Here is a 17,629-nt window from a genome sequence, read left to right as displayed (position 1 = left end):
GTCTTAGTAATAGGGTCCCGTTTTTACCCTTTGGGTACGGAACCCTAATAATTAAGATATTTAACAATTAATAACAAGAGAATATTTAAAAAAAAAAACGAAAATTTTTAGACCTTACATAGGAAAAAAGATAGGATGAAGAATCTATGATTCTCCACTTTTTGGAAATTATAGCCTACTAGCTTCTGCACGCAACTTCTGGGTGGGATGATGATGATGATTATATATAAACTATCCTTTGTCCATCCTCGGGCCTCAAAATATCTCGATACCAAATTTCATTTAAATCGGTTCAGCGGTTTAAGCGTGAAGAGGTAACAGATATACCCAGGACAGACAGTTATTTTCGTATTAATAATATTAGTATGGATATTAGTAGTGATGTTACTCGGCCCATAAAAACAAATCGACTGTCATTTAATTTATCAAAATCGACCTGCGACATTATTTTTGTCGCTACAGTGATACACGATATACCACCCTCTGTTATTTTGCATAAGCTACCAATCTTGGCTTAACGTAACAGACAACACAAAAAGGTTAAAAAGCACAAGTTCCGCCTACATAACGTCATGCTTATACGAAGTGTAACATAACCCAAATCTAACTCGTATACTATCGGTTTAATGCAGAGACACGAGGCTTTAAAAAACCGGCCAAGTGTGAGTCGGACTCGCGTTCCAAGGGTTCCGTACATTACACAATTTAAACAATGTATTTTTTATGTGAAACGTGAGTGAAATGTCTTTAAAAAACCCGTAGGGTCGGATCAAAAACTAAGTAATTAAGTCCGACTCACGCTTGACTACAATTTCTAATAGGTTTTCCTGTAATCTATAGGTAAAGATCTATTTTGTGTATTTTTTCAAAATTTTAGACCTAGTAGTTTCGGAGATAAAAGGGGGGGAATGGTCATTTTTTGCCTATTTTCTTGAATAACTTCTAAATTTATCCTAAAATTATAAAAAAAAATATATTTTAGATTCTTACAATGAGCTCTTTCATTTGATATATAGGTATAACACGATATAGTTTGAAAAACTCTATTTTTTAATTTTCTCATTTACCCCCCAAAAGTGCCCCCATGTTTCAAATTCATTTGTTTAGGTTACATGTCCGTCTTTGGGTCACAAACTTACATATGTATACCAAATTTCAACTTGATTGGTCCAGTAGTTTCGGAGAAAATAGGCTGTGACAGACGGACAGACAGACGCACGAGTGATCCTATAAGGGTTCCGTTTTTTCCTTTTGGGGTACGGAACCCTAAAAAATACAGTTTTAGTGATTTACATTAGATGCTACACCACCGTAATCTCATTTTATCACGGGGCATCGGCGCCGATCGTTGGCGAGTCGATCGGCGATATTACGGCAATATTATGGCAATACTTCCGAACGGGCGCGCGGCAAATTTCTCATCAGCGTTGCATCCCTTCGTGCACAGTATATTTGTGGACTCGTACAGTATGGCAATTGCAAGCAAGAAATAGTTATTTGTTTTACAAGGGAGCAAATTTGTTGTTTAACGTGCTATTGATACCCGAGCAAGCATAAGATTCCATAATTTAACCGCGAGCGTAGCAAGTTACTCGAAAAGTGGAATTTTGAGCGTTGCAAGGGTTTCAAACCAAGAGGGTTAAGGTGCAATACGGTTGACAAAAAATTAATTAGCAATCTCGAGGATTTTCTCTAGTGACTTTATCGATTCTAATCCAGATCTTTTGACTTTCGCTCGATAGAAAAAAACACGAGCATAGGTCAAAAACGCACTTTAAAAATTTGTAACTATTTAAGCATAAAAGCTAAAAATATGAAAATTGCTTCTAAAAATGCGCAATTTTATTTTTGAGGGAACTCATATCGATTACTTTTCTTTGTTAAAACTTGCAACAAATTACAATTCAAAAACATTATATCCGCGGTCCCGAGCACGCACATCCATCTCGCTCACGCTTACGCTCACCGAGAGTGAGAAAATACTCTCATGTCGGATTCATAGGGATTCGCGAGCTCTACAGCTCACAGAGCCATTAGTATTCTTCATCATATCAGCCGAAAGACGTCCACTTTTAGACATAGGCCTCCCCCAGGGATCTCCACAACGACCGGTCTTGCGCCGCTCTCATCCATTGGCTCCCCCCTTAACCAGATCGTCGGACCATCTTGTTGTAGGTCTTTTCCTGCTGCGTTTTCCGGTTCGCGGTCGTCACGAACCTTTCTGCCCCATGCATCGGCCATAGTGCCATAGTATTCTTAATCAATCAATATGATGTGCCCTTGCAGGGTTCATGTGAGACATTGTTTATTATAATTTACATCTATACTGTACCATGGTTGCAATAAAGAATTATGAATTATGAATATCCCGCGGCTCTCTTACGAAATTGCGTTGTTGGGGCATCTAGAAAATTGTCGGGTACGTGACGCAATTTTTAACACTTCTAGTGTATAGCTAAGAAGCCGATATTTGGCATGATAATAGATTTGAAATTGGATACATTAGCTTTAAATTCAAACGTATTTATAATACAGATTTCTGCAAGTTATTAAGTAGTTGCCAGTTGCCATACGCGTCGCGCCCTCGACAAAGTAGATTTTTTTCTGGAATGCTACCCAAACCCTATTTGTTTACAGTTAGAACACTGCTGGATGTTTAAACTGCAACAGCGCGGGGTGCATCCAGCGTGTATCCGCGGTAATTGCGCCGCGAAATGATGCCGATCACCAACTTAACACATTTGTAAATAGGTATACCTAAATTGTGACGGGATGTGATATGTTTAGGCTTTATATTAAGATGCAGCGTGATATATATTGTTTGCCATAAAGTTTTCTTTTATTTATAATTATTTCTCTACCATGGGCCGGATTTATGTACAGCAGCTATTAATTAAATCAGTTATGCCTCTGAGTATTGATTCTATTATGGGTTATTTCTTTAGGGTATTTAACAAAATGTAAACAAACCAAAATACGGTGTTTTAGTGTGCAAGAATATTTAATATTGCCAGTATTACCGACCTAATAAAGAACCTAAAACGAGACGGAATGCATAGCCATTCGATTAAAACGATAAGGTCGAACGATAACAGATCCAGGCAGGTTAGTTGTTTAACTATCACATGTTTTAAGTACCCATTCCATATGTAAAAACCCATTGTTTACTTTTATTTTAGTACGTAAAGAAATACACTATATACAAGTGCCTTTTAGTTTACGCGAAGATTACGTATTAGCCGATGCACTTTGCTCAAACGCTCTTCTCGGCACTTTGGAATACTTACCGGGTTAGGCCTGCAATGGAAGCAAATTGGACTTAGCAGTTAGAAAAATTTAAACTGCGATAAATTTTATGTATGGAACTTTAATAAATAAAAAGAAACAAAAATACAAATCAGTTAAATATATCTAGTTAAATTTTTAACCATGAACCAGTTTAAAAATAAATTAGACAAGCATAACACTACATCTAATACTCGTTCATGATAACTATATATCTTTATGATTACTGCATACAGGCTATATCAGTTGCCATAACTCCCTGCCTGCTTATTAAATAAATAAAATAAATAAATAATAATTTCGTATCAATTCAGCCACCTTAAATGGCAGAGAATGGTTCTCAAATAATATCGTAAAATTCGTTTTATTGTGCAAAATTCATTTGTTTTCATTAGTCTGTACACAAGCCTTATTTTATATGTAACAAGAATCAGTTTTTTTTTCATTTAAACAATTAAATCACCATACTAATTTAATACTAATCACAACTGCGACAAAAACTGCAACAGTTGCTCTAACAGCAGTCAAGTGTTCCTCGCCCCGCGTTCGAGCTACTCGCATCGACCTATCAAGTACTTGCACTAAACTGCACTTGCTTATTTGCACTTGAAAGTAATCTGTTTTGCAAGTTCCCCTATTGTCGAATGCGGCGAGACAGAAAATTGATAGTCGAGGATTTAATATCAATAATGAACAATGATTTTCGGTAAATTGGCAGTATTTGTTGTAGGATATACCTAAGGTACAGTAAAAAAATATTGGGTGCCAGAATACAGGGCACATTTGACATGTATTTAATTTCGCGCAGCAAATATGACATGTATTACTTTTAGCCTACACCTACATAGATAATATAGAGTAAAACATGTATAAATAAATGCTTTTTCTTTCTTTCTTCTTCTTTCTAAAACAGATCCAAGGAAGCCACGGCGTACTTGGTACAAAATCGAAATCGAGTCAAATAAATCTCTGTTAATATTATAAATGCAAAAATAACTCTGTCTGTGACCTCTTCACGCATTTCGATGGAATTTGGTATAGAGATAGTTTGAGGCCCGAGGAAGGACGTACGGTAGTTTTTATCAATCATCATCATCATACGCGTAGTGGCGGGCAGAAGCTAGTCATCATCACATCACACACTTGCGGTTTCAGACGAGTTTTATACTCATTGGCGAGGTTTTTTTCAAGTAATGGTCTGGAGTTCAGCAAATTTTTTTTACATGTTTTAAACAGTCGGAAAAGCGAAATTGAAGGTCTTTATTCTCCGATTTAAGCATATTACGAATGTCAAAAACGATCACTGGTTCTAGTGCATGTGACACCCCTAGCAAGAGTCTGTGCCACTGATGTGGTGTAAAAAAACACACGTCGCTTGTAAAAAGTGGGTTCCCCCGCAAATCCACCGATTACGGCGGTCGGGGCCGTGATTGTGCAACATCCATCCCACGGTCCATTAGACGGGCCGATTAGTCTGCTCACTTCAGTTAAGTTAAAATATAGCCTAGTTCTCAAGGGTTCACTTGGCGCCGTTTATACCGAGTACCTATTGTCGAAGGTCATCTGGTGGACTAGCCAAAATAACAACAGTACATCGACAAACAGATGCTACAAAAAGTCACGTGACTATTTCTATAGATTATTTAAGTTTCAATTGGCGTTTTCTATAAACGATTGTAATACTAAATAATGGACAAGATGCGGAAAATTTTAAAAAAGTTCGAAAAATAGTATTTTCAGGAAAATTCCTTAGGATGTTGGAGAAACTTTCATTTCGGAAACGGAAATATTGGATTCCCTTTACAAATATGTAAGAAGTTTTGGAAATTTTCCGAACCCCTTTTGTAAACTTCATTCGATAGCGTGACGTGAAGTACGCGTTTGCGTTAAGTCTCATTTTGTATGGCATTTTGAACAGCGCGCCAAGCGGGACGTTTTGGAAACTCAAAATCCCATACAAAATGAGACAACGAAAACCGTACGTCAAGTCACGCTATCGAATTAAATTTACACAGGGGTACAGTACTGGTTACTACACTACCCTACCACATACTAAAAAACTGACAGCCCCATGTGCAGAGCGTGCGTGGAAGAAGAAGAAACAACAAAAAATATTCTCCTAGACTGTAAACCTATGAGCAAATACCTAGGGAATCCATGCACATTAAAGAAGGCAACTAGCAACCTGAAGACTGCTAGGCTTCGTGGAGGAGCTGGGGTGGTTAGAGTAGCGCTACCTCGTTTCACGCAAAATAGGCACATTGGATGTCGATTTACGGAAAATGCCCAGCAAAACTAAATAACTAACTACCCTACCATCACACCCCGTACCTGGCCTGTCCATCGCTCGCTAATCGAGCTTGGCCAAGATTAACAAACGGCGCTTAAAGCAGCCTTTTTTCGGGCGAGCTAATGGGCCAGAAGTAATTAGCCTCTTTATGGCCACGGATTTATTATTGGAGGCTGCTGGGTAAATTATTAGCTGTTACGAATAGGGTTTGGGAGGTTAAAAAAAGTACAGCGAATTTTATGTTTAGGTAAATTAAAAAAAATTGCAACAACTATCTACGTGGATTCTTTACACGATACTACACGTGGTGTTTTAACTAAATTCTTTTGAAATTAATCGATTCAGTTGCATTGTGACGATCCAGCTTACGTAGGTGGTGTTATATAAAAGGCCTGGGCTATAACCGCGAAAATCGAAGTTCGCAAATTGCGGGCATTTTTCTCTGCCACTCTAATTACGCTTACATTGGAGTAAAAGAGAAAGATCCCCGCAATTTGCGAATTTCGGTTTTCGCGGTAGCCTCGCTGGAACCTGAGTTTGTTGTCTATATGTCTATATCCCTACCTTTAAATGCGAAAGTAACTGTAATGTCTGTCTGTTATTTCTTCATGCTTAAACCGCTACACCAATTTAGACGGAAATTAGTGAGAATAACCTAGTAAATAAAATTTATTTTAATACCACGTCGGTAGCAAACAGGCTTACGGCCCGTCTGATGGTAGCAGTCTCCACAGCCTATGGATGCCTGCAACTCCAAAAGTGTTACGTGCGCAATGCGCGATACGCCCCAGAGGTGTTAAATTGTTGTTTAAATATGGCAAAAAGAGATTACAGTATACACGTACCTTTAAAAAGAGATAACAGTATACACGTACCTTTAAAAAAAACCGACTCTTTTTATTACAATAAAAAGTACAAAAAAAAAAATACAAGTGCTCGATATACACGCATCAGCTCCAAGAGCTGCTAGTGTATCAAATAAATAATAATAATAATAATAAAAGTCCTTTCCAAAGTAACGTTGGAATTAGTCAAGCATCATCATCATCATATCAGCCCTTTATCTCCCACTGCTGAGCATAGGCCTCTCTTCTAGTACGCCACTTGTCCCGGTCCTGAGCTAATCTCATCCAGAAGTGACCCGGAATCTTCCGGATGTCGTCCACCCAACGAGCCAACGGACGCCAGGGGCTTCTTTCATCCGAAAGCGGCCACCATTCCGTTAACATATTAGTCCACCTACAGCACCTACCATCACTCTACCTAGCAACATAACATTTTCAAGCAAATAAAGGGTAAGAGTTTTCTTCTAACCTGCTCTTATCCATTATTAAAGAATCCTAAATGCATTATTTTATTTTTATTATTTATTCTATATTAAGATCTTACATTACATCAGACAGAAAAGTGCCGTGAAACCCTATCGGGTTTGTATCGACACTGCAATTGGTTATCTCATCATCGTAATTGAGAAATTCATACATCGAGGCTGAGTTTAGCTCGCTCGTAAGGATCCAGGCAGTTTTCTTTTACCAATCTAATAATCTAAGATTGATCTTGAAATCAGTAAAGATAAAGATATAAAGATAAAGATATTTTATTGTGTAAATAAAGGTGCTAAACTACTTACATTGTTTTTTACTTATATATGTGTACAAAAACCAACAAGCAAGTAAGTGTCATCTGACCCCCGTACTAGTGTGAACTGTATCACGGTGAAAGTGCAGTGCAGGTACATTGCCACTTTCATTGCAAGACCTATGTAAAGTAGCAAATAGGTGGGTATAATTGGACCAAGCTAACTCCAGCCGCAATTACAAGCAAAGTGTGACGGTGTCATCAATGTCATCATTTATGTCAAATTTCTATGAAAGTATGTCGTTTATAATGACACTGCCTCACTTTGTTCTGTTCAAGACGGTGCAAAGTTAGGTTAGACGGACGTCTATCTACACACTCATACCTTTAGGCGAACGCCTGGCACTGAAGAAGAATTAAGTACCTATTGAAGTTGAACCCGCGTCACTTTACTTATAGGTCATCTACTTGTCGTGTCCTACACAACTGATTATCTTTAATATACCTACTTAATATTAAGATATTTATGATGGGATTAAGCGTATCAAAGCGAAATAAAATATAATCATTAATAATAAAAAGCCAGTTTGTATTTCACAATTTATTGAATCTCGGATAGATTAATATAATATCATCAATAATATTATATTTACATCAATATTTGGATATTCAACTAGGTACAATATATTTTTTATATTTCTACGATATACATAAACAATAGGTACGCAACAAATATTTATATATTCTCTCAGGTTTTATAACATTTATCTATAACTTAAAACCATTTTAATGACTTTAGTTGTCATTTGATATGATTTAAAAAAGCATAGATGTTTTTGAGATGTCATAAAAATATTTCTACTACATTAGAATAATAGGAAACCTAATCATCAAGTTGAAGAAAATAAATAAAAATAACAAAAACAAATGATTTGTTCCAACGGCAGTGACAATTTCAAACTTTAATTATTTCATTATCCCACAACACAAGCCTTCTTGAGCTTACTGTGGGACTTAGTAAATCTGTGTAAGAATGTCCTATTATATTTATTTATTTATTAATTACTATCCCTACCTACTTTGTGTAATCGCAGTTTGATTTCGAAACTATGAATATTTAGTTTATTTTGTAGTCTAATAATTTCTTTGGTATACATGCAGTTTCTACGCGTTTTAGATGTTATATTCTCTTTTATTAGATAAATGTGAATGATTATAAATAATGGTCAGTTTTTAATAGTTTTAAGGGGATCGCTAATTAGAAATGTAACATTAAGGTAATATTAGACAGGATCAAGCGTTCAAAAATATCTGACAATACGCATATACCCTTTAAACGCATATCGTGTGCGGCACGTCATTGTAAACCTTGTTGTAATGCACGAAGGTTGATATTGAGCTGCAGCCCCGCGCATCAATAGACGTCTTATCCGCTTATTCATAAAACTTTACGTGCCTGATTTAGTTAAATTATGTTTTATCCCTTTCTTACAAATTCATAAGTCAAAATGACAGATAAAGACAAACGATAATAACTAATTCAGGTGTTTATGAATAACGCCATTAATGTTTAAGTATGTATAAGCTTGAGCATACCTATCAGATATTTTTGAGCATTTATAACGTCAAATATGACTGTAGGTTACAGTTTTATTAGTGTATATGCGAGGAAGTTGTTCTATGAATACAAAGCAAAAAACGAATAAATACATACTATATCAGGCATTAGATACGCTAATTGATAAATTGACCCCAAATAAATGTATTACAACCGTTTCATGAGCAACCACTCTACTTTACATATAGGTAACATAAATATCTCAGTGCTTGACAAGTGTCCCAATAGTTGGCTACTTCATTCATAGAGTTCACAAACATGGTAGACACCGCTGTAATTAAAATGTCAAACACTTAGCACTTATCTTATTCTATTGTCTGAAAAAAGATTTGTAAAAATTGAAAAATCGCTACAGAAACGTATGCCCTAAATTATTTTGTATAAAAACTAACCCTACCGGGGACGGTAGAAAAATTACTGTAATTATACTATGTATATTAAATACCGAAATGAGGCCAAATTTACAAAAAATTGGTGTTCGATAAGTGAGCTTCAATTTATTATTTCAATTTGGGGTTGTATATTGGCGTATGTTACCTGTATCCATGAGTTTTGGCACAAATTTATAGTAAAAATTATACCATATTTATATAAATAGCAATACCACCTACCTTATTTTAAGAAAACATCGACAGACACCTTAACTCTTAAGAAATTGTTGTACATATAACTCGATCCATATTATAACAATTATATAAAGCTCAGCTACATATACATATTAAATATTTATAAATTAATAGGAATGAAATATAAAAGCCGCAAGGTATCGTCATCATAAATGAAAGAGATATATCCATTTGAATACTTTTACTCTTTATATCACATCACATGAAATCTCATAAGTGATCAGACTCGAAATAAATAACATGCCAAATGTCACAACGTAATACCAAGTCATACAACAATTCAATACTAAAATGATATTACATTCAATTGAAACGCCAAAGGCTTTGAGCAAACGGTTGCACCTATCAGGAAAACATTAAACATTTTTTTTCCAAAAATTTCTTTTTTGTCGTTTTTTTAGACATGATTATTGTACGAAGACAACGAATTTATTATATATAATTTACGAGCAAAATTAACTTCGGAAGCTCATATTAAAACTTTTTAAATACGGTTTGACCACATTAATAAAAAATTGTTACGTGTATACGTGAAGGATACGTACACATTTTTTGAAATGCAAGTCTTAATAAAAATATAATACAATTGGTTAAAATTATGACACTGAACACAATAAATACCTAAATTAAATGTCACACAGTTTCTTATTAATGTGGTCAAAATAAATCGAATAGTCGTAATAATATAACATAAGTTTGATATGTTTAATGTACTATGTGTTAGGCGTATTCACCGATCTTGTCATAAGATGTGTAATATCAACAATTCGATATAAGTCTATATGCAATCTTAAACTATAATATATTTACATTGTTACTCACGACATCGAAAACTTGGTAACGCACAGAAGGTACAATATAACGCCCATAGGTATATTTTAGGCCTTACTCAAAAATTCAAATTATTTAAAAAACGCGTTATTATAATACTCTTATGCGCGCATAATCAGAACTTTAAAATTATGACGCTATATTTTTACTTATTAAGTATAGCTCAATTCTAATATGATAATAGTCGTAACATACACACACAAATTGCAAATTAAACAAATAATATACATTTACAACTACTATAAATACAACAGCCCTATTTTTACTATTCAATAGTAAAATTGTTTATTTAACTATTCGCTATATAATATAATAAGGTTTATGGTTCATAAAAGCAGTGTCGAAATCGAAATACAAAAAGTCAATAATCTTATAATTTTATCGACCAGTCTTACGAGTCAAGACCGGAAAAATTATATCATTGCTGCAAAATGTCACACAGTGTCACTATATTTATGACCGATAACAATTCGAGTAATTTGAATACATTAAACACTAACCTCGTTACAAAATTTAAGCCTTTTAACACTTGGAAGCCATTTCTAACGGCCCGTTAATGCCATTTATTTTAAAATTCCATTCTAATCTTACACATGACATGAACCTTAAATTGTTCACAACTCTTCAGTGGAAGCTATAGGCGCTTTAAGAAGCGGTGTTCTGGGGCTCCTTGAGCCATCGGAATTTCTCGAAGACTGGAAATCCTCGTTGGATAAGGAGGCGGGCATGGGGGCTATCTTGAGCTGATGGCCGTTTAATTTAATCTCGGTAATGGAATGTGATCTGCCGTGGTTGACGATGGGCTTCTCCTTGTTGGTGGTGGTCATGGGGTCGTGGGTGGGAGTCTTGGCCTGCGAGTGGGTGACGCGGACGCGGTTCGACTGCTCGCGGAGAGCCATCTGGTAGGCTACCTCGAACGCTTCGCCCAGGGTCAAGATGACTTCTGTTGCTTGGTCCTGGAATGGAAGAGATTAACAATTAGTGTGCATAGTAAGACGGAGTAGTATTGCAGAGGGAAGTATAACTAATTGATGGATGATCTATCTGAGAGCATTGATAGCTGCACCTTGGACGAGGGATGGAAAGTATCCCTTCGTGTGCTGATAATATTAACGATGTCAAGTCAAAGTCGACTTACTGCAGCTGAACGCATTTAGCTACAGACTGAAATCTTCCTAAGATCCCCAACTCAGCAAATCCTTAGTTGGTCTAGACTACGCTTGCCCTCCCTAACGCAATACTGAAATATTGTTATAAAGCCCTTGGGTTTTCTAAGACTGTAAATCTTACCATGGACTAACAATACCACCACCATACTACTACCACGGAGTGGTCTTACGTTGGTGGTCTGTGCGAGAGGTAGGCAGCGTGATACACGAAGTGGAATTTTGTCTTCAAAACAATTATGTCAAAGATGAAAATAACATTAGTGGCAACTCTGGTGACGGTGTTGGTGATATTAGACAGTGTGTATGATCATCAACGTTCTGATACAAGTTGATGATAATCTGCTGAATAATGATGTAGAAGATGAAACTCACCATAGTGGCAACTCTGAACACATGGCAATAGTGGCTCTTGGTGGTGTGGTCCTTGGTGATGTAGGCGAAGTGTGTGAGATCATCGGCGTCTTGACACGCGCAGTGGATGTTGCGAATCTCGTGCTCGCAGATCAAATCCTGATAAGGAAGGATTGCGAAATAAAATCATACCATAATAAAAAAATCCTAATTAGCCCTAACGAAATGATGAAAACGTTATGATATAAAGAAAACATATAACCGCGTCATACCTAAGTAAGTAATACTGGTAGAAGGGATCGCATCGTCAGTAGCCACTGCGTGGATTGTTTTTATCGGCTGACACAGCTATACCTTTTTCATATCTACATCTGATATGTAAATTAACAATATGGCATTTTGAACATAAACATTTTCTTCTTATTTACGCATTTTTTTTACATGAAAACTCAAGTTACCCTTTAGATAAAAATCTAAGAAAATATTATCTATAAAACATCAAAGACTTGATAAACAACAAACTGAAAAGAGCACAACACCGAAAACATTAATTAGCAGAACTAACTAACCATGATGGGCTCACAAAAAACTGAAAAGAAAAAGCAATCCTTTTTTGTAAGAAACACAAAGGCAAGATTGGTCAGTGGTCCGATGAAGTGTGAAGATCCATAATTAAAAGTCAAGCGGAGACGAGGGCTCTGTTAAGTCCGAGGGATGTTTGCCCTTTACTCGCTCCGATGATTTTACGAAACAATATTCCGTAATACAAAGACTTGCCAACTATTATGCTTTAAGATTTTTGGGTTTTTTATGAACCCTTTCTATTATCGTAACAATTGGTCCATATTTGTAGAGCTTTTTATTTTCACATTCGTATACAAAAAATAAGACACTACAGTTATCTTTTACTTTACTTTATTCGTCTCTATTCATCTCGAATGATTGAAGATTACCAGTCTTGTTTTTTTTCTCAATTATTTCCGAGTGCTCATTTCCGTATAATTAAACCACCTAAAAAATTGACGTAACAATAAAACACTTACCCTCGTGATGGTGTTCAGAAACTTTACCCCTCTGTAGCTGATCGACAGGATGATGTCCGGGGAATCCCGGGGCTCTTTGGTAGATTTCTTCAGCTTCTGTATGGACTTCTTTGTGGACTCCGTTCCTCGAAGCTCCTTCACCACGGTTGACCCTAGGTACTGTTCATAAATTACCGTTAGTATCACTGTTAATGGCTATCTAACCTAGTGATTCTGTTGTAGTTACGGTAAATACATTTATTTGTCTGATGAAACAAATATATTTTTAGGGTTCTATAAGTAAGACTCCGCTGTCCGTCTGTCTGTCTGTGTGTCTGTCTGTCTGTCTGTTCGTCGTGGACAGTGGAGAGGGGCGCCGTGAGGCCGAGCAAGGTTAAAAGAAACTACCGGTTCTAGAAAATAATTTCAACAAATAAAAAAAAAATATTACTAAAGAAGTAGGTATGATAAGAAGCATGTATGGTAGTCTAAAACACCTGGTCTTGACTTATTTTACTCTTACAAATGTCAAAGAAGGTAATAAATTTGTGATTACGAGTAAAATTACCAATTCGATATTTTGTGGAATAGTGCATTCACGACTCTTACATAATTAGCGAATGTTTCTACTTAGTTATAAAACACGTTATTGATGAGTCTCTATTTCAATTTGGTTTTTTAAAAGCTTGAAATAGACGCATGAAATACCTGTATTGTTAAAAAGTATATAGGTAGAGTCTAATGTCTATGATGCCATCTTAAACACCCCTGTATACCATATAGCGATATTTCGGCCAAATCAAACTTGTAAGACAACAGTTTATATTGTTAGCCACAATTTCATGTCATATAATGTAACTCTAATTCCATAATATATCTATATCATAATTCTAATTCTATAGGTTATAATTTATCTTAGTTTAAAATAACCAAACAATATTTAATGTTTAAAATAACACAAATAAACATAATATATTTTAATGCCAAAAGATCGCCAGAAATTGTGAAAGATGGAAGCGGTGAATGTTAACAAATACAAACTGGCAACGGAATGAATAAGGTATGGTTAGTTGGGGTAATAAAAACATAGTATATTTCGGTGGGGGCAACAGTAACAGTATGAGAATTAAGTTCAAGTATCTTTTGCCCCATCTAACCTATTTAAAGATTTGTAAACTTACATTAGCCACATAAGTCACAGCGCCCGTCACCAGCACGAACGGCTGATGCTTCCACTGTGTCTTCAGCGCCCCCGGCACGCCCACCATCAGCTCCGACGGTGCCCTGATCTCCAAGTCCGAGGGTCTAGGTGGCTGCGGAGCTGGTCTGTTCTTCTTGCTACGTTTCAACGTTTCACCGCCCGGGGGCGCGAGGGAAGGTACTACGGGAGGGGGTACAGCTTTCAGATTTTCGGAGATAGGTAACTTTTCTTTGATGTCTTCTTTTAGCTGTTTTATGTTGTTTTTCTATAACAAAAGAAATATTTCGTTAAATTTTAAGTCAATGAAGGAGTAGGTTGATTAGCAAGTCGAAGAAAAAACATAGATATGACCAGAAGCACAAACGGCATCTATGCTGGATATAGCTTCAATGCTGGATTCATTCTAGATTAATGTAGGTTTACATCACCTACTAATCCAGTATTGTTCCACTCAGGGTAATAGGGCCGGTTTCGTCCGGCCGACTGTTGTCTACGTTAAAATAAAGTATTGTCCCAGTGGTACAATCCGCGCAAATTAAATGTAGGTATCTAGCAAATGTTTAAGAGAGATTTAATAAAATAATATTGCTATTGTTTTTTTCTATAAAGTTCCTTGACTGATTCCTTCACAAAAGTACCGATTGTGTTCTAGTAGTTAGTTTAATAAAAACGCTTTTATTAAACTAACTCTCACCGTGAAAGTTGAAAATAAAAGCACAAGCTTTCGCAATAACATCGCTAATTAAACAAAAAAGGTTAAACAAAGCATACAATAAAACAAAAGGGAAAAAATGACACTCCAACACCGATTCACACCTCACAGGTGCAAAACAAAAGTAATGATGCAGCGACATAAAAGAGACGAACCATAAAATTTTAATTAACTGTAGTCAAAGGTACGAAAAATAATTGACATGAGCCGTCTAATTTGACGAGTGTCATTTTGATAAAAAAAATATAGCGGGCGTATGCAGGGTTAGTATGAATAATGTTCCGTTGGAACGGTTCTGAATGGGGGATATGGCGGAGGTTTAGTGTGCCCCAACTACGGGGTTTGCGTTTGAAGTTTCGAGTTTAAGATCATTGGTGACTTCTTAAACCAATTCTTGGTAAATTCGAGGGGATGAAATGTTTGATATTTAAGGTTTTAAGTTTAAGTTTCTACATCATAATTTAGGACCACGTAAATCCATTGACCCGAAGAAACTGTGTTGATATATGGGTATGTGAATGTATTACCTATGCTAGTTAAAGGTAGAGAGTAGTATTTTTAACTAACAGACACCTTTACGTTTTTTGAAGATTAGAATAGACAGTTTAGCATTTATGACGTATAAAACTGCACTGCGTATGCTGTCGGAATCGTTGCGGGCTTTTCTTGGTATAACTCTGACAATTATTCTTGAAGAACGTAAATAAAGAACGTTTAGCAATAACTAGGTAACTGATTATTTGGATACATGCATAAATAATCACGATGACGTGAGTCATACGGATCTGAGACGTGGGCGCTAACGATGGGCCTCATAAGAAGGCTCAAGGTCACGCAAAGGGCAATGGAGAGAGCTATGCTCGGGGTTTCTCTGCGTGATAGAGTCAGAAATGATGATATCCGCAGTAGAACTGGGGTCACCGACATAGCTCGCAGAATTGAAAACCTTAAGTGGCAGTGGGCGGGGCACATTGCTCGCAGAACTGATGGCCGGTGGGCCGGAAGGATCTGGAGTGGCGTCCGCGTACCGGAAGACGAACTGCTGGTAGGCCTCCAACGAGATGGAGCGACGACCTGGTGAAGGTCGCGGGAATTCGGTGGATGCGAGCGGCACAGGATCGGTCGGAGTGGCGAGCCTTGGGGGAGGCCTATGTCCAGCAGTGGACGTCTATCGGCTGACATGATGATGATGATGATGATGAAAAATAATCAAAGACTATGATATCATACTTAGGTATACGTCATAGACGTCATAGTATTAACTCGCCTACAAATCCATTTGCGGTAGACATCCAGTTATCCACCATAGTAAGGGTAATTCCACCTGCACTCAGCTCGGCAGTCGGTATGAATGGGCCCTGAATAGACGTAGGATTGAACACTAATTACCTATACATGGTCGACGACGTGTGAAATTAAAAAAAGACCGCGTATCGCACTCAGTACCGAAAAGACACATGTGGGGTTGTAGTGGAAAACAGACTTTACTGCATTTTGTAAAAAAATGCGAAACCTTAGAGCTTGTAGTGCGGAAAAAGGACCTTATGGCAAGTAAGACAAAATCTGTTTAATACCTTATTAAAGATTCCATAGGGTCGCTTTTACTAAATGGCAGAGCTACACATCGTAAACTACACTTACTATATTAGCTTTTCCTTTGTGCTATTCAAAAGTAGTTTTATTAAGGGAAAACATTGCTATTTTAAGAGGACTAGTCATATCCTTATGTCTGAAGAACGTCGTTGTGAAAATAGAAAAGTAAATCGAGTCTTGTTTGTGTTATCATGTAACGAATCCTGCTAACAGGTTAATGCATGTGTCTTTAAAGATACTTAACTGGCGTGAAAGACATTTTACAGTCTTATGTTTGACGCCAATAAGCATCGATATTTATCATTACTATCATTTTTTTTATAATCACAAAGTAAAGCTCAAGAAAGGTTTATGTGCTGTATCTAGTCCATATTTAAACGCGCTCTTCGGTAGGGACATATTTACTTTTCCGCACATGTGCGTTCACCAGTAAAAATATAGTAATGACGTGCAACAACGAACAGACAAAATGGCTAAAATAGTTATTTACGATACAAGTGCGGAAAAGAGGAAATTCGAAACTAGTTGCGATAAATTAAAACACGACCGCAGGGAGTGTTTTAAATCGACACGAGTTGCGAATTACCATTTCGCACGTGTATCGTACAACGTTTTACAGTACATATGGCCCTTTAAACTTTCGACATATGCACGAAAAGTGCTCTTTTACGCACTAGTGCGAGAAAGTAGCACCATATGTACTGTAAAATATCTTCCAACTTTTACACCTGACTTTCCCGAAGTGCACATCAGTAATCAACATTTTCATACTTAACTGAATATTAGGGCTGCATCCCACTTATAAAGGCGTTACCACACCAGCGGGGTTGCCTGGCTACCCCCTTCGCACGTGTCACCATAATTACACGTAAGATGAGCAATTTGCAAGGATTAGCCATTTTAATCTCATCGTTTGGGGTAAAATTGAGTGATAGGTTTAATATAAAACGGTATGTTTTAACTGGTGTGCAACCAGACTTAGTTTTAGGAAGCAGAGTAAATGTGACCTTATTGCCCTTGTAATAGAGTTGTTTAAGACAGTGGTGTTTAGTTAGCAAGGGTGACTTTGGAAACGAGTGCCTAATGCGATGTTGAACTTCATTAATGTTACATTATCGAAACTGCTTACAAATAAGTGCTTATAATTTTATGCGTATCGACATTTATCGCATTCTAGCAGATAGTTGCGTTCCGCTCTCGCAATATTGCGTGCTAGATGGTGATTTTGTTAATACATACTACCTATAATACATAGGTAGTATGCCTATTAAGTACACGCATTATTATAATACCTAGGTCAAACTCTTATTTAAGCTGGTTATCCCTTATCGGATTAAATGCTTACTGACCGGA

The 17,629-nt window shown here is 36.7% G+C and overlaps 1 protein-coding gene across 2 annotated transcripts in view; it reads right to left on the bottom strand.

The window, feature by feature from the left end:
• Positions 1–9,563: 9,563 nt before the first annotated feature.
• Positions 9,564–17,629, bottom strand: part of LOC134747247 (uncharacterized) — a 143,392-nt gene continuing 135,326 nt past the window's right edge. For both annotated transcript variants that reach the window (XM_063681853.1, XM_063681851.1), the window contains exons 15-18: positions 13,952–14,236; positions 12,792–12,950; positions 11,770–11,907; positions 9,564–11,184 (exon numbers count right to left, since the gene is read on the bottom strand). In XM_063681853.1, the coding sequence (XP_063537923.1) occupies positions 10,843–11,184; positions 11,770–11,907; positions 12,792–12,950; positions 13,952–14,236 (924 nt within the window). In that variant the 3' untranslated portion in view covers positions 9,564–10,842. The remainder of the gene's footprint in view (positions 11,185–11,769; positions 11,908–12,791; positions 12,951–13,951; positions 14,237–17,629) is intronic.

Source organism: Cydia strobilella, chromosome 14 (assembly GCF_947568885.1).
Source record: "Cydia strobilella chromosome 14, ilCydStro3.1, whole genome shotgun sequence".
Lineage (NCBI taxonomy): Eukaryota > Metazoa > Arthropoda > Insecta > Lepidoptera > Tortricidae > Cydia > Cydia strobilella.
Note: the sequence above shows the minus strand (reverse complement) of the source record. Positions and strands in the feature narration are given on the sequence as shown.